Source organism: Sarcophilus harrisii, chromosome 2 (genome assembly GCF_902635505.1).
Source record: "Sarcophilus harrisii chromosome 2, mSarHar1.11, whole genome shotgun sequence".
Lineage (NCBI taxonomy): Eukaryota > Metazoa > Chordata > Mammalia > Dasyuromorphia > Dasyuridae > Sarcophilus > Sarcophilus harrisii.
In genome coordinates, this window is record NC_045427.1 from 354,196,608 (window position 1) to 354,219,724 (window position 23,117).

Sequence of the window (23,117 nt, forward strand, 5' to 3'; positions counted from 1 at the left end):
TTCATTTAATTTGTCCCATTTAAGGATTCAGGGACCCTGTGGCAGTCATTGCATGTCTATATTTCTGTGATAAGGCCTGGAAGAGTGGAAAGAGATATCTGAATTGGAGATATAAAAGTGTAAGAGTCCTCAGAGGCCATGCAGTTCAAACTTCTTATTTTATAGATGAAGAAAACAGTCAAAGCACAGAGATGGTAGAAGATCCAAGTTTAAATCTCAACTCTAATATTTGCAAGCCTTTTGAATTTGAATTCATCAATGAACTTTTGTGAGTCTCAATTTCCAAAGGGAAAGAGGTGGGGGGAGGGAAGAGAGGGAGAGAGAGAGAGAGAGAGAGAGAGAGAGAGAGAGAGAGAGAGATAACATGTTTTTGAGAAAACTGTGTTTTAACCCAAACAAAAGTGTTTTGTAAACCTTAAAGTGCCATAGAGCTGGGAGCTAATATTCCCTCATTGGAACTCTTGGAGAACAATTACTTTTTACAGAATACAGAAGCCACAGTCCATATTCTGTCTTTTCTTATGTGGACACATGTATCCCATCTATTGCAACGTAAATTCCTTAAGGGCAGAAATAATCCGAATCATCTCTCATCTTCCTCTGCTTCCTACCCTTCTCTGTCTCTGTCTCTCTCCCCCTTCTCTCCTCTCCCTTCTCTCTGCCTCTCCCCTTCCTACTCCCATCCCTCTTTCTCTTCTTCCTTCCCTCTTCCATAGTAGTTATTGCTTCCCTGTCATTACTTCCTCACAGAAACCTCTTGAGGGAAGGAACCATTTCATTTTTATCCTTATATGCTCAGTTCCCTGCATAGAGAACACATGAAATAAATATTTCTTGATTAATTATTTGTAAAGAAGCAACACATAAACAAGACTTTGTTACCGTTTTTGAAAGCAAAAAATTCATTAAACAGAAAAGTTAACAATAGATGTATCTTTTATTCACAAGTAAAAGTGGGGATGCCATGTTATCATACACATTTATACAAAGGCTCATAAAACCCCTATAAATCAAAATGGTCAGAAAATATGATTCGTATGAAATGGGAGCTTACATACAGTATTTAACCCTGGGAAAAGATTTTTTTTCTTTTTCCTTTTTTCCTCATTTGGCAACAATTGATTGGCCCAGGGGATCCCCCCAAGGGACCCCTGGATCAGCCTCTTTCCCTCCCACTACCTCCCTTCCCCCCTCCATCCTCAGCACAAATTCATGCAGCCGTCCATCCCATTCATGTCCTGAGCATTCATTCATCATTACAAAAACTGGGAAAAAGTCGATTTTTTGACTTCAAAGTTTTTGATGCAAATATTGGCTTCATGGTCAAAACGATAGAAAAATATGAACCTAATGAAACATTTACAAAACTTTCCCCCCAACTTTTTTTTTTTTTTTTTTTTTTTTTTGCTGGTTTATTTTGGTAAGAAATTGGAGGCTCTATTCCTGCCATTGAAGAAGGCTCTTGGTGCTTTTTGCTAAGCCCTTGGCCACTGCTTTCCCCAAGGGGGAAGAACAGGTTTGTAGAAAATGAGGTTAAATTCAACCCCGGATGAGCTCATTCCAAAGTTAACAGTCCCTCTTGGCCCCAAATATACTTCAATCTCCACATTTATTTTTGTCCATTTGGGTCCTCCAACAACACAGTTCCCAACCTCTTCCACAATTTTAGCAGACAGTCTTTATGAGTTGCTGTGCACACATCCCACCCCACCCCCCAAAACATTCCACTCTCTAGTGGCTGATCCTCTGGGGAGAAGGAAGCCTTGGCCTTCACCAGGCTCATCTTCAGTCTGGAGACTGCCATGGAGGCTGGTACTCAAAGTTTTCTAGCTTGGCTAGCTCTTCACACACAGGCTTCAAAAGCCCAGGGGTCACCTCCACACCACAATGAGGCATCAGATAAGGATGGCAAGAAACTTTTAATAAAAAAAAAAAAAAAACTAGAAATAAAAGCCAGTCTTAGTTCTGCTCTGAGGAGGGAATGAAAACTAGTCCTTGTCAGAGCTTACTCTATGCCCTTTGGAATGATAAACACACTCATAAAAAATATTTTCAATCTGAACCCCAAGTCTGGCCATTTAAATTTTGCTACATCAAATCACTTTTCTAGGAAACCAGAAGGTAAGGCCAGTAGGAAACAGTCATGTGCTTATTGCTCTCATTACTATGTTTTTACATGGGGTCAGAAATACATGGTACAATTATCAAAGGTTCTATACGAAAACAGCTGATACCGGGCGGCTGGCTTCCAAATTTCTAGCACCAAAGGGGAAAAAAAAATCCAATTAACATGAAAGGCACTTGGCATTGCTAGGGGAATGTCTGTTGGTGTTTTTAATCCTCAGTTCCTGTCTGTCTGTCTGTCTGTCCGTCCGTCCGTCCATTTGTCCGTCAGTCAGGCATGGTTCATTCTCACTCTCTGTACAGTTTGGTCTTGAATGAGGCACCATGTTGATTGTGAAACATTCTAGTTCCTTGCCCACATCCATCCCCTCTCTCCCTCCCACTTTCCCACCCCACTGTTCCTTTCACCTCAACATTCCTGTTCCCCTTGTCACTTCCTTGTGGCGTTGCAACAACCAGGCATCACCCTGGATTCTGTTTTCTGTTCCTTCCCATGTCTCGTCCCTTTCCCATCCCATTCTTGTCCCATCCTGTCCCTTCTCGTCTGCTCTCAAACTTCCACTTCCTGTACATCTGACACACCGATGTCAAAGCAGGTAACGATCATGACATGGGCTTTGCACAGGTTCACACAGTGCTCGAGGTCTTCTGTAACTTGTTCAAGAGCCTCCAGGTATTCCTCAGACTCTTTATCCAATTCTGGATCCACCTCAACTGCAAACCAAAATTATAATGAAAGTCAGAACCAGAACATGGAGTCTCCAGATAGCCTCTAAGAAGATCTCCCTCCCTCCACTATAATCCATCCTTCTGCTTGTCAAACTGATCTTGCCATCCACATATTCAATAAACATCTGAGGCTCCTCCATCTTTCAATGACTGTCCCTGATCCTGGAACTCTCTTCCTCCTCATCTCTGCCTCCCAGCTTCCCTTGCTTCCTTCAAAAGTTGGTTCTACTCCCACTTATATCAGGAGATCTTTCCTAGTTGTGTCTATCCTCTCCCCTCCTACTTCCTTGAGGCTACTTCATTAACACAGAGATTTTATACATACATAGTTATTTGCATGTTGTACAACATGTCTGAGGACAATGAATATGTTTTTGTATTTCTTCCTACAGTGTCTTCACCCCTGAGAACATATTCACACTCATTGGAAATCCGGAATTTTTTTTTCCAGAGTTGACAGGTGAACTTCTTTACCTTATCTTGTAGAAAAGCAAGCTTCCATACCAATTCCTTCAGTATCATCTCATCACCATCTCTCTCTATTCTCATCTGCAACTCCTATTTTCCAACACCCCATTTTAAGTCTTGCCCTATTAAAATGTAAGCTCCTTGAGAGCAAGAATTTGTAGCCTCATACTGAGCACCCCAGAACATGGGTGTTGTTCTTGTCCCTACAACTACTGAGCTTTTTAGGAGGCTCCAGAGTACAGGGAGCAAATCAGCAGAAGGATGTTGTTCCAACTTACATTCTTCTCTCCACTTGTTTGGATCCATCATCAGCCGGCTCTTGGTCTCCTCCAGTTCCTCCTTCAGGAGTTCATGCTTGGCCTCCACCTCCTTGATTCGCTGATGTCTCCTTTCCAGGACTTTCAGCTTGGCATTAAAATACATCAGGCCCTTTGGGAAACAGAGAGAATTCCCAGAAATCTGGATTTAGGCTTAAGCTATAGTCCCAGGCAGGTGAAAGTAGGAAGGGATCCTAAAGATCATTCAGTCCTGCCCCACTGTTTTATAGATGAGAAAACCTAGGTCATCCACAGAAGAAGGGACCTGCCCAGAATAACACAGTTAATAAGTAATGAGATCCACAGTTCAAATCTTGGTCCCTGGATTCAAAAAATCTAATAGGCTTTCTTCCCCATTATATTAAACAGCTGGAGAAGCAAAGAATAGAGTTCTGGGCTCAAAAAGGAAGACGAATTCAAATCATGCCTCCCATACTTACTGTGTGATTCAGGGCAAGTAACCTAACCTATTTGTCACAATTCCTTCAAGTGTAATAATAAGGATAATAACGCTTCTACCTAACAAGGTTGTAAGGATCAAATGAAATATTAGAAAAATTCTTAGCACAGTTCCTATATAAATGCTACCTAAATGCTTGTAGCTGACTTGGGTGACTGTAGGCAAAACCCTTTTCCTTTCCTGGGCTTCAGTTTCCTCTGATTGATAGATAGATAGAACAAATGAACGAATGAATGATGGGTGGATAAATGAATGAACAAACCAAATAAATAAATGGATGAGTAAAATGGAAGGAAAGGAGGCAAGGAGGGAGGGAGGGAGAGAGGGGAGGGGAAAAAGAGAAGGAAAGGGAAGGAGAAAGGAAGAAAGGGAAGAAAAGGAAGGAAGCAAGGAAAAGGAAGGGAAGAAGGGAAAGGGAAGGAAAAAGGAAGGGAAAGGGAAAAGGAGGGGAAGGAAAAGGGAGGGAGAAAGGAAGGTAAAGGAAAGGAAGAGAAAAGAGAGGAGGGGAGAAGAAAGAAAATGATAAAATGAGGCAGAGTTCTCAAGAAAGGTATCCCTCCAGGCCATCACTAAGGTTTCTTCTAATTCTGAAATTCTGAGTTTCTATAATCCTTGAGGAGCCCTATCTACATCAGTGTAAGAGGGGAGCATGCTATTTACCTTTTCCACATCTTGGAAAGGCTAGAGGGAAAAAGAGAGAGGAAAAAAGGAAAAACTCCATCAGAAGGAAGTAGGCATTGGGACTAAATTACTTTCCCAATCATAGCCCCATCCCCCTTCCCACCAACGTGGAGATGCTATAACTAAGGGTGAATGACCTTGCTCTGAACGGAAGCTATTAAGGGGGACTTAAAAGCTTCTAAACAAACAAAGTCTGAGGCAACAGAGCTCTGAGCAGACCGTGTCCTAATGAGTGCATGCACATTCTCCACTCATGTTCTCCGTCAGGTTAAACACAATTAATTGTGGCCTATAATGATGTTTCTCTGTTCAGGGGATCTAAACATGCAAAACAGTGAAAATTAATCATGCCAGAAGCTCTAATTGCATGACCATTTCCAATTGAACCCCTTCCTCCCTCAGGGACCTGGACCAAAGGGATTCTGACGGAAGGGGGCTGAGCGAGAGGGGCGGGCTGACCTCGGGCTCTTCCCGCCGATGCCTCTGCAGGCGCTCCACGTCGTCAATCTCATACACTTTGATTTCAAAAGGCTCTTTCAAAGTACCAGGCAAAGGCGGCAGGTCCACCCACTGACCCGCAGCACTGGGCTTCCTGCCCAAGGCTGCAGCATCAGGCAGTGGAGTCGGAACCAGGCGCCGCCGCTGCAGACCTGTAAATAAATGCACAAGTCCCGTTAAGTGAGGCTCCCGAAGTCTGCCGGGCAAAGGCGGACACACATACATCTTTACCTCCTCATTTTTTTTCCCTCCTCAGTTAAGAGCAGAACGTGGACTACTTAGCAATGGTGATAAGTAACAGTGCTTGATTAGAAGCCCATGTGCATTAATCTCATCCTTTATTTCTTTATTTTTTAATTTATGGACTAAAACAAACATAGTATGATTTTTTTTTAAGTTGATGGTACATAATACCGCAAATCTACTATGCGCAACTTGCTATTCCTTTCAAATATATAAAGAAATTATCATGTACTTTTTTTCTTTTCTCTTTTTTTAAGTCCTCCCCATCCCATTTCTCAACTGGGGACCTATTACTTTCCTGAGAAAATTGAGATCATTTGATGTAAGCTCTCCCTTCGTCCCTTCTTTTCATATCATCACCCTCTTATTTCTTCCCCATTCTCTAATAATTAAGTGAAACTTCTTGTCAAGACCAACCCTTCTATATTATCCCATTCTCTTCAATGTTCATGTCTCCACCACTCTTAAAAAAATCTTCAGTGGATCGTACTATTCCTTCAATCTCATTCCGGTTCTCCCTTAATCAAATTTTTAGAACATCTATATTCATCGCCTCTACTTCTCCCATACACTCCTTTGCTGCCCATAATCCTCAGTTGCAACTGGTTTCCACTGTTATTAATGGTTCCCCAATGGTTCTCCTAGATATTCTCTCCACTGAATTTTCTCCATTTTTTCCTCTGTTTTTTTCCCTTTACCTAATAATATCTCCTTTCCAGTCACCTTAGCTGGCTCTTTATCCATTTCATTACTCCTAATCATGGGAATTACTGAAGGCTTGTCCTGAACCTTTTCCCATCTTTCTCTCTTTCCCCTCCAATTTCTTTCTTCCTTACTCTGTTATCCTTACCAATTCCTGTAAGTTTAATCATCATTTTTACACATTAATTTTTAATTAATGGGAACTTCAGTCCCATTAATTGCCTATTGGTGTATTCAAAATGGAGGTACCAGAGAAATCTCAAATGCAACATTTTCAAAATTGTACTTCCCCCTCCTCCTCCCAAATCCATCACCCTTTCTTAATTTCCCTAATTCCATCAAAGGCACCACAATTTTTTTCAGTCTCTGAGGTTTATAATCTCAGTGTTCTCCTTGACTCCTCACACCCAAACAATTGGTAATTCTTGCCAATTTGACCTTAATTTCTGGACTCAACATAGCTATCATTTTAGTTTCAGGCCCATAGCACCTTTGGCCTAGATTTTTACAACTGCCATCGAATTAGTCTCTCCACCCTCAACTCTCTCTTTACTCTTGTCTGTCCTACATATTGTGGCCAATGTGATTTTCCTTAAATGTAGATCTATGACATTACTTCCTTACTAAGAAACTTCAATGGCTCTCTGTTGCCTCTAGAATAAAATATAATAACCTGGTCCCAAACTATCTTCCTAACTTTATCGTCTATTATTCCATCTAGTATTTCATGATCCAGCCAAACTGGTCTTCTATTTCTCACACATGTAATGTTCTTTCTAAACCTCTACCTCATAATTTTTATCACTGTTTATCTTCAAGTCATAGCTCAGACATCACCTTCTACATGAAGTTTTTCTTGAATCCTCCAATTGAGTTTCTTTTAAAAAATCTTTTACTTATTTCATTAATATTTAGTCCATATTCTTATGCATTTGCTTGTTGTGCCCCACACTGGAAGTTAAGTTCCTTAAGAATAGGGATTGTACCATTCTTTTTCTTTGTATGCCCAGCACCTAGCATAGCAACCTATAATACATAGTAGGTGCTCAATAAATGATTGTTGATTGAATAATTGATTAATGGGGAAATATTAGCAGGTTTAGGCATTAAGCATTCAAAATAAGAGAGCCCATTTACCGATAACAGACAGCCCTTGTTGGAAAAGAAATAGTTTGTCATCTTTAAAGACCTCACAAGTATTTCCTGGGGCTAAAAACAAAATCGAATCCATCAGTGAGTAATACCCTCCTCGATTCGTGTGCAACTTTACAGGGCCGTTAATATTGATTTGTGGGGGAGGCTTAAGTGGGAAGGGAGCTCACGTTAGCTTGATTTATTTCCCGCCCACAGGAGGGACTCAGAAGCCCTGCTCACAAAGCTCCAGCCAAATCAGGCAGATCAGTTCACTGAGGCTGGACTTCTGGATTGGAAAATGTACTAACCCATTCTCAACTTCCCCTCCCTACTGGTGGGTGCCCCAAGATGGTAACAGGATGAGAGTGTATAAGCCACGGCACCTCTAGAAGAAAGTGGCTAGGATGGAAGGAGGACTAAAGATCAGACCATAAAGGAATGGTGTGAAATTGGGCTGAGGAAAATTTTGCACAAAAAAGAATAGACATAGAGTAGCCTGGTCTTCATATGGCTGAAGGGTTTTCATGAGGAAGAAAAATTAGATTAGTTCTGTTTGGTACCAGAATACTGAAGTAGGAGCAATGGGAAAAGTTTCAGAAAGCAGATTTGACTTGGTGTAAAGAATAATCAGAGTGTTGCAGTGAGCCTGGAGTCAGGAAAAATCCTCTTTGTGAGTGCAAATCTGGCCTCGGACACTTCCTAGCCATGTGATCCTCAGTAAATCTCTTAATTCTGTTTGCCTCAGTTTCCTCAAATGTAAAATTAGTTAAAAATGAACTAATCACTCCAATATCTTTGCCAAAGAAACCCCAAATGGGATAACAGAGGCAGACATGCCTGTAACAATTGAACAACAAAAAGAATAATTTCCTAAGAATATTGATCCAAAGAGGAATAGCTGCCTCAAGTGATTTTCCCAGGGCTGGTCTGGATGACTACTTCTCAGGAATTGTTCAGAGAGTGGGTATTTTTTCTAATAACAACAATGGATGAGATCTCTCTGAGGCTGAAGTTCTATGACCCCAAGCTTGGAACTGAGTCTGAAGAGAGTATTACCTACTCCTCCCTTCCTCCCTCTCCCCCCACCCCCTGCCTTAAAAATCCATTTATCCAGATTCCCTGTTGCAAAAGAACCTGGTGAAAAGTAGCAAGAGTCTGTAAAGATAGTGCTGAATAGAAAGTATAAAAACCCAGATTCACAAAATGCAACATTCAACTCTGCCCCTCTCCCACCTCATTCCCACTCCCCTTCTCCCCAAGTGGACTCATCACTGACTAATCTGGTGACTTTAGGCAAGGATTATACAAATATAAAATTTTGAGCCAGAAAAAAAACCTTTGAGATAAATTAACTCATCCTTTTTACCTTACAGATGAGCAAATAGAGGTAGAGAAGATGAGAACTTTTTTTTTTGGGGGGGGGGGGGAGGAGGCAATTGGCTAGGGTTACACAGCTAGTTGTAAAAAATAAAAAAGTGCTGAACTCAGTTCCTCCTGACTTTAGGGCCTGTGTTCTATCCATTACACTATCTAGTTGTTCCAGACAGTGACTTTTTTTAAGACCACATAGACAGCAAACAGCTAAATGAAAATCTGAATCCACTTCTGATTCCAAATACAGTAGCTGGGGTGGGGGGTGGGGGGGGAGTGCAATGATGGGCTTATCTGAGTTCAAATTCAGCCTCATAACTCGAAAAACTAGAAAAAGTTAAAACTAAGTCTTGAGTATGACTCTGGAAAAGTCACTTAACCTTAGTATGCCTATTTTTTCACCTATAGAATGAGTGTAATAATAGCACCTTCTCCAAGTATTGAGGATTATACAAATGCTAGCTACTGTTGTTATTTTGTTTCACACTATCCCCTCTACTAGCTTCAGTTTCTCCATTTTTGCACATGTCGGTGATCTCTATGGTCCCATCCAGTTCTGATATATGTTCTATGATTTTGCAAGCCTCAGCTTTCTCGTTTATAAAATACAGATAACAAAAATGGTTAACATGTATTTATCTAAATTATTATAGTCTACAAAGCATTCTACATTCCTTTTTTCCTCATATACTATGAGACATATATTATGCCCATTTGATAGATGTGGAAATTGAGGCTCAAAGAGATGGAAGTTATTTGCAAGTCAGTGTCAGTATCAGGATACTAAATGCCTCGTTCCATTCCTCCAAAGTAGAACTTGGGCCACCTTTTGCTGGCTTTTTTGGATCCCACTGAGAACGAATACTAGGTTCTGCCCAAGGTTGCCTACAGTTCCACTTGGGGAGGAGAGAAGTGAAAGTGAGGAGGGAGAGGGGCAGAGCTGCATGTTGCTTTTGTTACTCAGGGTTTAGCTAAATTACCTGTCCGGAACTACAAGCCCCAGCTTTGGGCTCTACTCTTATCTTCACATCAAAGACTGGAGGCAGAGGATGACTGGGACTATCTCGGCCCAGAAGGGAGTAGGGTACTCAAAGCTGTCCTGAATGTTAGGATACTGAGCCTCTGCCCAATCTCTGCCCTACGGGGTTTGGAAAAGCCACTGGTGTCAGCGCAGAGTAACCCCTCTCCTTCCTCTCTTGGCTTCTCTACGAAGCCCAGGGATCATAGCTAAAGGTTCCCTGAATCACTGTTGGGGAACAGCGGAGATAAAGTCCCCCGCCCGTCCCCGTCCCCCGCGCCCCGCGCCTTTCAGATACTGAAGATCTGGGAGGAGAACGGGAGGAGTTACTTTATTTCTTACCTGTCGACCTTTTCTTGGGAGACTTGAGGCTCCTCATGCGGCCCCCAGGGGACGACAGGCCACTCTCACTCATGGAGTCGTGGGTGGAGGACGCGCTCCCCGTGGCCTCGCTGTCCCGGATCATGCTCTCGTAGCCGCTGCTGCCGCCGCTGTGGTAGAACAGGGCCGTGCGGCCCATGGCCGGCGGCAGCTCCCCGCTCAGCACGCTGCTGTTGTCGCTGCCGTGCCCGCTGCTGTAGCGCTGAGGCCGCCGCGGGGCCGTGATCTTGCTGTACGGGGAGGGCAGGGCGGGCACCGGCAGCTTCTCGTCGCCCAGATTCACGCCGCTGTCGTTCCCGCTGTCCGAGTCTGCGGAGCTCCGGGAATGGCCCCCTTTGCCAGAGCTCCCGGAGGCCAGCTCGTTCACGCGGCTGTTGGCAGCCCTCATTGCCTGCTTGGTGCCCATGATGGTTCCCCGGCTCGGCTTGCCGTTGACCCCGGGCATGGTACGCGGGGCCACCTTGCCGGTCGTGGGGGCACCAGCGCTCTTCCCGGCAGGCTGCTGACTCAGTGACTTCACCGAAGAGCTGAGAGACCGGGACCCCCCGGCCAAGAGGTTCCGGCTCTTGCTTCCACCGGCAGGTGATTTAGCACTCGCTACCCCTTTTGCTGAACCGCCTTTGGAGGGGGTCGTGTAGGACGTTGGAGACACAGGAGAAGGGGTCGCGGGGGGCACACCCAACCGAGGCACAGACCGCCCCTGCTTCCCGATGTTGCTGCCGCCGCCATCGGCCTTGGCTCCCCCCACACCTAGGCCTTCGCAACGCTCCAGAGACATGTGACTTCCATAACGATGGACCCCCTCGGGCTTGGCCGCCCTCGCCTTCAGGCTGGATGTGCTCTTGGGCAAAGAATGCTCACCCTTAACGTTGGCTTTGCCTTTCAGGCTCTCTGGAGCCAAGCCTGCACCCGCTCTGGGCCGCAGTTCTGCCTCTTCTTCCCCTTTGGAGGCAGGGGCTCTTGCAGAGTCTATGCCTCCCCTAGATGGAGAAATACCACTTTTTTGCTCAAGGCTTGATTTCCGGACTGGGGGAGCAGGGGGTCCTGCCCCACTGGGCCTAGGTAAGAGACTCGACTTCTGAGGACCATTCTTCTTCCCCATAGAGGTCTTCAGGCTGTTGGTGGTCAAGGCCGAGTCAGGATTGCCTCGGGCCAGGGCCTCAGCGGGACTGTCTCCACCTCGAGCCACTGGCATCACACCCAGAGTGGTGGCCCCTCTCCTCAAGGGTGGGATTTGGGTCATGACCTCTGGCTTCCTAGCATGGTCCCCGGCTGATTTGCAAGACATTTCACATCCGTCCACCACCCGCTGGGAACAGGCCAACATTGTCTGGGACTTGGCGGGCCTGTACCCTGTGGCCTCCCTGCATGGTGTGTTTAAGGAGTCAATACCTAATGAAGGGTTGTTAGGAGAGGACAGTAGGTCCATGGAGTGGGTGCCTGGTGGGACATCCACTCGCACTAGCCATGGGTCGTCGAATAGCCCACCCGGACTGGGCAATTCATGGCTATGGTGCATGGCACCCATGTAATTGGGGGTTGAGGTAGTAGTTCTCAGATTCCGCGGAAGACTAGAATGGATGGTTTGCATCTTGTGGGTCACTTGTGGATTCCCACCCCTCCCTGCTCTCTTGGGTTGGTTGGGTATCCTGGAGACACCTGGAGTGGGGGCAGCTTTGGTGGGTCCCAAGGACTGAGGAGTCTTAGAAATGGCTGGTGACATCTTTCTGAAGCTCGTGCTCTCCAAGCTGTCCAGCTCTGAGACACAAAGCCCGCTGTCATTCAAGGAGTTCTTGAGGTTTCCTGGGGTGAAAGTGAGAGTGACGCTGGGAGAGTCCAAGGTGAAGTTCTCCCCAGGGGGATCGCCGGCCAAAGGAGATGAAGTGGTGAGGACGTCTGCAGGGGGCATGAGCTCGCCATCCATGGTGCAGAGGCTGACCTCGCTTAGCCAGGAGCTGATGGAGGAGCGGCGGCTCCCGGAGGGAAAGGCTCCCTCCGAGAAAGGCAGGACTATGTCAATGTTCACGCCGGATGCCTGAGACGTGTAGGCATCAAACTCATCATTGATGCTGCTGATGATGCTGACTGGCCGGGAGCCAGAGGCCAGGGCCTGAAGGGAGCAGTCACTGTTGAAACTGATGATGCTGGTGGGCCGCCCTGAGTCCACCATGCCACTGATGGACAGCTCCTCAACCACTGTGAACACCAGCTCATCCTCTCCGTTCAGCTCCACTGGCTGCTGCAGGGTCACTGTGGTCGTCAGGATGTCCCGGTCAAAGCACTTACCCCTGAAAGCTGAATGGAAGCTGTGTACCTCCAGGGTGCTGGTGGAAGGTGGTGAGGATGCTCCCTGGGCAGGGGATACCTCCCCAGAGCCCACCCTCTGCTTACTCATTCCCAGTGGGGGCGTCCGGACGCCATTGTCATCCAGCTTGGAATACATGTTGCCGGGAGGCGTCAGGTGCTTCTGTTGAGGGGGTGGGGGGGCTGGACTGGGCAGGGGTCGCTTCCCATACACGGCCTTGTCCTTGACAACTGGCTCTGTGGCAGTGCCACAGTCTGGGCTCTTAGTCACATCTGGCTTACAGGACCTAGAAGAATATAAAGTTGGATCTCTCCCACTGTCTGAGACCATGTCTGATTTTTTCCCATCCCCTCTAGTCAGAGGATTGGGGGTATCCACTTGGCTCTGGGAGGGACTGTTTCCTGGGCAGGCTCCATTGCGGGGAGGTCCTGCTGAGAAGTGGAGGGCAGGTCCCTTTTTGGGGGAGGCTGTCTCCAGCAACGCAGGCTTCTTGCACCCCCTCAATGGGGAGGGTGGCTTCTCCTTGGCTGACTTGGCCAGGCCAGTTTCTGCACTCCCTGCACCACTACCATTTGCTACCCCGGCAGAGTCAGCCCCACCAAAGCGAGTGGGCTCCTCACTCCCATCAATGCACTCCAGTCTCTCCTGCAGCTCAGCAAACGTGTTACACTTGAAGTGGTCCTTGTCGGAGCTCCAGGGACCACCCAGCCCATCCTTGCCCCGCTTCCTATTGAGTGACGGGATGATAGGCACAAACTCGGGTGGGCCCTCATTGTCCGTGAGCTCCCGGTCAGACAGGGCAGCCCCATTGGGTCCCACGTAGATGACGGTGTCACAGGACTGCTCGCTGCTGGAGGAATAATCGGGGTCACTGGAGAGACCCAGGCCAGGAAGGTCGGGATCCAAGGCCACTGTGCGAGGGTGAAAAGGTCTCAGGTGTGGGGGCCTCCGGACCCGGCCTTCCTCACAGGAACTCTCTCCTCCTGAAGAGCTGGATGCATACTAAAACACAAGGAAAATGCCCCCATTAGTTCAAGTCTCAGCTTCACTGACATTAGCTTGAGGAAGCTATCCTGACTTCTGTACTACCTGAGTCCAAACATGCTCAAGACCCTCCAAACCTACATCTCTATAAGCCTGTCTTCTCATCTATAAATAAGGAAGTTAGCTGCTCCTAGATGGCATTCAAAGTCCCTTTTAGCTCTAATGTTATATGTTCTGGTCACCATTCCATATCTATGATTTGCAAAGTCCCTTCCCTCTACTACTTAAAGGTAGTAGATCTTAAGGGAGCTTCCATTTCTAAAGACCTACTTTCCAAGGTGCCTTGACCCTGGCATTCAGTGTTTTGTCATCATAAACAGACCAGATCAACACTGAGTTTGGAATTTAAGGAGCATGGGGGAAAATTGGCTTCTATGGAGCTAGAGAGGTCAACACTTAAAACCTCAGAAGATAAAAACTACAGGTATCATACAGTCGCTTGCAAGAGGGATATTCCCACAGATGGTTTACATGGAGAAGGAGCCTGATGTACTGGGACAAGCACTAAGTGGGCATGGTAATCCCAAAGCCTGAAGTTAAAACCCAGCTCCAACGCCCATTGGGTGACTTTCTAACAGCCACAGGAAGATCTGAGTTCAAGTTTTAACTCTGATACATCTTGATTATGTGTGACCTTGGGCAAGTAATTTAACCTATCCATGTCCCCAGACAAGGCTCTAGAGCTATGAACTTTAGAACGGGTTGAGACATGCCTTGATAGAAGGGGTTCCTCACTAAGAAGATTCCTTACAGTGATGGAAATAAGGATAAGAGGGGTAGTGAGATAGTATAGTGGACAGAGCACTAGCCCTGGAATCAGGAGGCTCTGAGTTCAAATCCAGCCTCAGTCACTTGCTAGCTATGTGACTTTGGGCAAGTCATTTAACCCCAATTGCAAAAAACAAAATGGATCATAAATTGAAGCAAGAAGAGAATAATGCTTGCTGTAAATAACCTTCCAGCATTGTGAGAAGTCATACCATGGCTATAGGACTTAGAAGTCACCAAGCCCAATCCTTTCATTCTGCAAATGAGAAAACTTACTATTAAACCAAAAATGTTTAATAGTAAATTGCCCATATTTTAAATGAGGTAGAATTTGATTCCAGATCTTCCTAATTCCAAATCAACTGCTTTATGCATAACACCATGCTCAGTTTTCCCACCTGTAAAATAGGAAGCTGTTTCTCTAAACTATGAAGGGGCTAGATATATATCTGCTATTGTGATGATTGTGACCAGATGAGTCCCAGCTCAAGGGGTTAACGCACCTTGGACTTCTTCTTCCTCATTCGGTGGATGCGGGAAGCAAGTTGCACCGTGGTGAGGGTCTCTGCATAGTTGGCTGGGGAGTCTGAGATGTGGGCAATCATGGTGGTCCTGCAGTTGATGTTGCCTAGTGATTCCCTTAGGAGCATCGTCAGTTTGTTGTCTCTGCAGGACATAAGAAAAGTCAATTTCGAGGCCTTCCTTATCTCCACTCATTTAACTAGAAGTGACTTTTCCATCTCTGAATCCCTCCTACCTCCCAATTTGATAATTAATCACGTTAAATGCCCACTGTGAACTTATCTGCATTCATGGAACAGGATAACAGATCTAGAGTTGGAAAGGACTGTCATGTTACTGAGGCCCAGAGAAATGTTGAAGAAACTGGGCTCATACAGCTAGTAATTGTCAGAACCAGAATTTGAACTTGAGTCTTGCTGACTTCAAGTCCAGTGGTCTATCCACTATACCACTTAACTGCCTCTATGGGAAGGCACTTGGGACTTAAAAGAACTGAGTTCTAGGCCCAAAACTGACACCTAATAACTATGTGACCATGTTTTACTACCCCATAGATTTCTATTATTTGCTCTATCTTATAACTATGTAATTATGAATGACCTGTTTTATTGACCTCGTAGAGTTCTACTTGTTCTACTGAATAACTATGTGATCATAAACAAATCACCTGTTCTACTGATCCCATAGAGTTCTACTATTTGTTCTACGTAATAATTATGTGACCATGAACAAATCCCTTGTTCTACTGAACTTCCTAGATTTCTTGGAAAGAAAGTACTTGGCAAACTTCAATCATTAGAAAGGGCTGATATCGCTAATCTCATCATGGACTTGGAGAAAGGCTCTTAAAAATTACAGGCTAGAGATGATTTTTACCCCTCCCCTACTGACCTCAGAGCCACAAAGGGTTAGGGCTGCCAACCCTCAAAACCACCTATATTCTGTCTTGGGGAGGCACAAACAATTTTGCCTTAAAACACAAAATTTTAAGTGAACCTAGAATTTCCCAAGATCTTATTCCTTCCATGCATCCCCCTGAGCTTTCTTATAAGCCTAAACTAAACCCTCCTAAACCCACCCTTTAAGGATAATCAAGTCCATCCCTATCATTTTATAGCTAGACTAAAGTAACATCAAAGTGATTTGTCAAAGATCACAAAAGTGACTTCAGGGTCAAAGACAGAAATGAAATTCTGTTTTTCACACTTTCCCATAAGCTAACCAAAGTCCATCCAAAATAGGCACAAAGCCAGAAAGTGATAGGTGCCTGAATTGGACCAGAGATGGAACTAGTCTAGAGCATGTGAGAACAAGGAGCCCCATGTCACCATCTGCCCCATTTAACAGTAGCTGGGTGGCGAGGGAGAGTACCAGGTCTGGAGACAGGAAAATCGCAGATACTTCCTAGTTGGGTTACCCAGAATAAGAACCTTAAACTCTGCTTGCCTTAATTTCCTCATCTACAAAATGGGAATCATTATAGTCCAAGGTTGTTGTGATGATCAAGTGGAATAATAATTATAAAGCAATTAGCACAGTGCCTGGCACATAATAAGTGCTATATATTATTGTTATTATTATTAACGCTAACTGAAGCAGTGAGAAGGTAGTAAAACCTGTTTCTCCCTCATGTTTCTCGACTTCTTTAGAATAAACACAAAATTTTAAATGAACCTAGAATTTCACAAGATCTTATTCCTTCCATGCATCCCCCTGAGCTTTCTTATAAGCCTAAACTAAAGATTTGAAAAATTACTTTGGATAGCATTCAGCACTCATTTGCAAGAGGCCTGGGAAGATCAGAAAATTCATTACTTGCCTAAAGCACACTGTGAGTCATAGGATCTCAAGGTGTGAAGGGACCCTGGAAGTCTTCTAACCCAACCCACACATGAACAAGAACAATCCCTTTCTATAATATCCTCAAGCAGAGTTCATCAAACTTCTCCCTGAATGCCTCTGGTAAAGGGAAATTTATTACCTCCCTGAGACATCACATTCCCACTTTAGACAGCTACAGAGTCAGGATTTTTTTCCTTTACACCAAGCCTAAATTTGTCCCTCTGCACATCTTCCCACCTACTCATTGCTTCCTCCTCTGCCTTTTGGGGCCAAACAGAACAAACCTAATCACTCTTCTTCATGTCAGCCTTTCATATATGTAAAGGCAGTCATCATATCTCCCCTAAATCTTGTCTTTGTTAAGCTAACCATCCCTGAGTTCCTTCAATCTATCCTCATGTGGCATTCCCTCCAGTCCCATCACCACCCTCCCTGTCCTCCTCTGGACATGCTCCAGTTTATCAATGTCCTCCCTAAGAGGTAATTGGTCCTGAAATCCAGATGTAATCTGGGACAGCAAGACAGTCTCCTCCTACCTAATCCCAGACATGATGCTTCCTTCCCTCAAGGCAGCCAAAGACTAAACAACTCCATTGTTTTATAAGTTGTCACATCATGGCTTATATAGCATTTACAACCCTCTAAAATGTTCGGATCCTTTTCACATGAACTGTTAGCAATGATTAAACACAGGGCAACAGCACTCAGATTTTGAATGTCCTGAGACTCAACAGGCCAAGCTAAACCAAATCACATGAAAAATCTGAAGGCCCAAAAGAGTTACATTTCAAGTTCAATTTTCCTACATTTAGTGCCTAGTCATACAGCAGACAACTCGAGAGAATCCTAAACCTGGAAAGAAGCTAACTTAAGCTCATTTTACAGATAGGGAAACTGAGGCCCAGATAAGGAAAACATGCTTACTTGACTAAAGGCCACAAACTGAATTAGGGAAGTGGCAAGACCCAAACCCATGAATCTCTTGATTCTTTAAACCTTTCGGTAGGAGGGAAGAGTGTGCAAAATAAAGGAGGTCCATCTGGGCCCAATGCAGATGACTAAGACAGGTCACCTAGTGAAGCTTCCATGAGCACAAACTTTCTGTCTCATCTGGGTCTTACCAAGTACAGAATGCTCATGGGTTTCAATGCCATGTTTAGTCCTTATTTGAGAATGTATGTGCTCTGGGAAGTTCTGTAAATATGCAATCATACGCCAATGGAACTTTATTCCCACTGCACAATTCCACCTGGTCACAAACTACACAAACATTTTGCCCAAAAGAAACATGCAAATTTGAGAAATGTGCATTCTCAAGAGGCTGAAAGCCAATTTTAAATGCTGGAGCTTTTGCCTAGATCAGCATGGCATATAGTGCAGTGGTTTAAGGTACAAGAGATTCACAATGAAAAAAAATGTTAATGGCACCTTGCCCAAAATTTGTAAAATGAAATTGAATGTGTAATGTTGCATATTAGTAGGCGTATAAGATCTTGCTGGAATATTTCTTTTAATTCTTACAGAATAGCCTCATGAAATATTTAAAATTATTTTATAAATAGTTTTATTATTGCATATTTAGAATTTTTATAATCAAAAGTAAAATATAATTTTAGATTTTATAATTATAAAATGCAAATTTTTATTTAGAGCTTTTGGGGGCAAAAATTTTTACTGTAGTTATTGAAAACACTTAATAAATAAATCTTTAAAAATCTGAGTAGTATATTAAATTATTCTGGGGTTCACAATACATTTTTTGCTTTTGTTGTTGAAAAGGGATGGAAAAACAAAAAAATAATAGGAACTATTGGCAAGGAAGAAGGAATAGTGGACCAGAAGACAATGGGTTCCTCAGTTTCCTTATCTTTATAATGAGGATAAGAATTCATTTGCTACTTATATAATGGAATTGTTAGGAAAGCACTTTGTGAATCTTAAAGCCCAATAGAAATGTGAGCTATCATTCTTACAACAGGAGGGCAATACCAATATACACAAAATATCCAAAGAACCAGACGAGGTTAGATATTCTATGGAGAATGTATAGAAAGCCATAAATATCAATCAAACAAGATAAGAGATGAAGGAGGGATAAGATCTGTGAAAAAGAAACTCACTTTGTTAAGATCACAATCCAATTTCTACAGGAAATCCTTTCCAATCTTTCTTAATTCTACTGCCATCTGTTAATTATTTGCTATTTATCTTATAAATAAGTTGGTTGTGCATATTTGTCTGCTTGTTGTCTCTCGCATTAGATTGTAAGCTTTTTGAGGTCATTTTTCTTTCTTTGCATTTCTGATGCTTGACATAAATGGACATAGTAGGTGCATGTTAAACCCTTATTAGCTGACAGATCCATAAAATAACAAGGTACTATTATTATGCTAAAAACTAAGGCCTACAGATGGGTTCGTGGTAAAAACTGACCAGTATACAAGGTTTCCAATGAATAGAGTCATTCACTCACTTGTACGGCACGTGCTTTGCACCATTGATTAAGGCCAAGATCACATTGCCCAAAGCAGACAGAGACAGGCAGAGGGAACCACCAGCTTCCCGGTTTTTGCTCAGCACTTTTTCACAACTCCCCAAGTCGATGAGGTGCAAACGGCTGCGTCCACCTGACACTGAAGCAAAAAAAAGAAAAGATGTTATCCCAGGAAACAGAAAAATTCTGAATACAACTGAACCAGTTTTGAAGAACTGAGCACTATTGGCCCCACCTGGATAAGAATGACAAATAAAAAGCAACATTAGCAGAACTTAGGAAGACCTGAGCTCAGATTCAGCCTCTAACACTTACTAGCTATGTGATCCTGGACAAGTCATTTAACCCTGTTTGCCTCAGTTTCCTCAGAGAAGGAAATGACAAACCACTCCAATATCTTTGCCAAGAAAATCCCTACTGGAGTCATCACAAGTCAGACATGACTGAACAACTGAACAACAACAAAACAGAACTAAATGACATTTCACTAAAACCAAGAGTGAGTCTCAGGGTTTGCTCTCAGATTGGCAAATGGATGGAAGTGAATATTAGTCGAACCCAGATCTTTGTCTAAACAGAGGATTGGGCAGATGGCAGCCCATGTATCTAGCACAGTTCAAGCTCCCAGCCTCTCTTCAGATACTGAGAGATGCACACTTGGAGGCCTCAATCAGGACCAATGCAATGATAATGGTCAAGAGTATCAGCTCTAGAATACAGATCAAGTCCTACCATAAGTATTCCCTTCAAATCTAAATTTTGTCCATGACCAAGAGAATTCCAAGTCCCAGGGTTTGGTCTGATTATTCTGAGATGTTTAGTTCACTGAAATTCAAATACAAGGAAAGACTATTGGATTAATCGTAGATAGAAAAATGGTTAGAAAGATAAAGAGATCAATAGATGGATGGAGAGACAGAGAGGAGAGAAGAAAGAAGAAAGAAGAAGAAGAAGAAGAAAGACAAAGACAGAGAAAAAGAGAGGAATTGAGGGAGGGAGAGAGGGAGGAGGAGGGGGAAAAGGAAGTCAAGGGAGGGGGAAAGGGAAGGAGAGAAGAAGACAGTCTCTCTCTCTCTTCCTCTCTCTCCTATGTGGGTCACAACCATAATCTTGATCTCATGCTGAATTTATGCACCTACACATACAACTATGAGGACTTTGTAGCATTCTATGCGTTTATAGCAGCCAGACACTTGTGGAAATCTTATAAAAGGTTCTAAACTTCAGAACAAAATCCAAAAACTGGGAGGAGAGAGGGAGGAAAAGAGGGAAGGGAGACCTACTTCCTCCTTTGCCACACTTCTCCATCCGGTACTGGTAGATATGGAGGGTGAACAGCATGTGTGAATTCCTTCGGTCCTCTTCATCACAGTCAGCTCTACTGGTGCTCCGGGCAGCCAGTGCTGCATCCAGGAAGAAGGCAGCTTTCTCTGCACTTGGGGCCCGAAGCTCACTCTGGTTCTGAAGCTGAAAACCAAAGAGGAAGCAGCTCATTAGAGAAAGGGCTGACTGGCATTTTTTGTCAGACAGATTAAGTCTCAAGGGCTATCAGAAAAACAAATATGTACAGCCAGGGAGAGGGGATTAAAAATTAAAGGCTGCATCTTTCTTTCTTTTTAAGCTACCTTAGAAACTGTCTTAATCATCCTCAGATTAAAAGAAAGGTAAGAGAGAGAAGGGTTCGGCTTGGCTGGTGTCTGCCGTGCTGCTTTTTTATACCTGTGTCCCACAAACAGGATCTTCTCGAAGGTAAACCCCAGGAGACTGGCCATCCTGAAGGCTGCCACTGGCAACGTCACCTAACAAATCCTTGAGGTTTTCATCTTTGCCGCTAATCTCTACAGCAGAAACACGCACGGAGAACCGGGTTCCCATCTTCTCTTTCCGCTCATTGATCAGCTTAAACAACCAAGAAATGGCACAGGGCACAATCCCCAAGCTCTGGGTGGAATGATCCTTCCCAATCATAGTATATGACTTCCCTATAGGGAGAGATAAGAAAAAAGGCTGAGCAGTTATTGTCAAGTGATGGGGAATGGAAACAGGAACTGAAGGAACCCCATCCTGAGGATATCAGCTATACTAGCCCCTGTGCTGTGAGGGAGAAAACACTTGACTCAAATGCAGCTAGCCCTTTTGTCCTTTGATCCCAGGCAGAGACTGAGCCCTTAATCATCTGATTAAACCAGGTCCGTTTTGATCACAACTCCAGTCACTGAAGAGGAATAAGCACTTATATAATGTCCTTTATTTGTGAGGCACTGTGCTAAGCACTTTTACAAATATTATCTCATTTGATCCACACTACAACTCTGGGAAGCAAGTATTATATTACCCCATTTTACAGTTAGGCAGACTGAGGCAAATAAAGATAAAGTAATTTGCTCAGGATCACATAGCCAATCAGGGTCTGAAAATGGATTTGAATTCAGGTCCTCCTGAATTCAGGGCAAGTATTTTATCCACCACATCACCAACTTCCTTAATGACATTATCCTATTCCCAAGAGACATCAGGGTCCAGGGTCTATAAGTATTCATTAATTACATCCTTCCCTCTAACTCAGTCTCCTCCAAATTTCCAAACTCATCTGGACTTTCTGATACATAGGGATATGGGATTTTAGAGTTAGAAGGGACCTTTAAAGACCATCTTGTCTTGGAGTTCTTCGATTTCAGGAGCTTTGTGAACTTTGATGGGAAAAAAACTACATCTTTATTTCAATGTGATTGTTTTCTTTTGTAATTATATTTTATTTTATACATTTAAAAATATTATTCCGAGAAAGCGTCCATTGACTCACTATACTGTCAAAAGGGTCCACAGAATGAAAAACGTAAAATCCCTTCTCTAGACCATCTCATTTTACAATTGAGGCAACATATTAAAATGGAAAAATGCCCAGAGAAAGTTGAGAGACCTCATTTTCAAATCTTGCCTTCAATACCTAGCTGTAAGACTATAGGCAAATCTTTTAATTCAATTCAATATAACAATTCAATATAAAAAACCTCATTTTGAGGTCCTGAGCTTTAGTTTTCTCATCTGTGAAATGGGAGCAAAAATAATTCTATTATCTGTCTCATCGAGTATATCTTTGAGCATTTAATGAGATAACATGTTAAACATTTTACAAAATTAAAGTCCCATGTAAAGATCAGCTAGAGTGATGAGACTAATGCTTATGACGATGGTGGTAGGATGGAAGTGAAGCCAAAGGAAAAGGGCCCAAGGATACAACAGGTCAATGTGGCAAAATCAGGATTTGAACCCAGACTAAATCTGATAATTTTACAATTATTCCACAAAACAGAGCCCAGCACGTTGACCCCCTCAAAGCCCCCTGAGCTCCTCAGTTTCATTATTCAACCTCCTCCCCCATTAAAGTTGAAGGTTTTAATGCTGCAGGAATAAACCTGGGAAGTTTGCAAAGCTAATTAAGAAGAAATCTCCATCTCTTTCCAGACTCCAGCTTTATTGTTCTGGGAGCTGACAGCATGTAATTATCAGACTGACGGAGTCATTAACGGAAGGAAACTGGGTGCTCACCAAGCCTGACGTGGCCAAAGCAGAATATGCAGCCATCAGCACCGTTCACAACTGACTGGATTACATCTGCCACCGTCCCGGAGCACACCTCAGCCTGCAAGAGAAAAGATATGGAGGTGGGATTGGGTGAGGGTCTAGTTGTCCCTGCTCCCACCAGAAGTATCCCCAGATAGGCAGTTATGGGATCTCCTCCGGAACACAGAAACCAAATCTTCCTTTTGAGCAATTTGCAAGTAATCATTGAGTACTACTGTGTATCAGGGAGCTGGGACACAAAAATCAAAAGTGAGATAGTCCTTGAACTCATAGAGTTTACATTATATTTACTTGGGGGAAGGGAGTGTTAGGGAACCACATCTATGCAGACACGTAAATATAAAACAAATTTTAAAAATACTTTCAGAGGGACACTAGAATGTAAGCTTCTTAGAGGACAGGCAGAAGCTGCTTTTGCCTTTCTCTGTATC

The 23,117-nt window shown here is 43.7% G+C and overlaps 1 protein-coding gene across 3 annotated transcripts in view; it reads right to left on the reverse strand.

Moving 5' to 3' along the window:
* Positions 1–915: 915 nt before the first annotated feature.
* The window catches only part of KIF26A (kinesin family member 26A), a 166,965-nt gene continuing 144,763 nt past the window's right edge, over positions 916–23,117 (reverse strand). For 2 of the 3 annotated variants that reach the window (XM_031953147.1, XM_031953150.1), the window contains exons 7-16: positions 22,651–22,744; positions 20,821–21,083; positions 20,385–20,568; positions 19,081–19,240; positions 14,747–14,909; positions 10,088–13,433; positions 5,239–5,429; positions 4,759–4,779; positions 3,600–3,750; positions 916–2,838 (exon numbers count right to left, since the gene is read on the reverse strand). In XM_031953147.1, coding sequence (XP_031809007.1) covers positions 2,675–2,838; positions 3,600–3,750; positions 4,759–4,779; positions 5,239–5,429; positions 10,088–13,433; positions 14,747–14,909; positions 19,081–19,240; positions 20,385–20,568; positions 20,821–21,083; positions 22,651–22,744 — 4,737 coding nt within the window. In that variant the 3' untranslated portion in view covers positions 916–2,674. The remainder of the gene's footprint in view (positions 2,839–3,599; positions 3,751–4,758; positions 4,780–5,238; positions 5,430–10,087; positions 13,434–14,746; positions 14,910–19,080; positions 19,241–20,384; positions 20,569–20,820; positions 21,084–22,650; positions 22,745–23,117) is intronic. The other variant, XM_031953149.1, reaches the window with a different exon arrangement.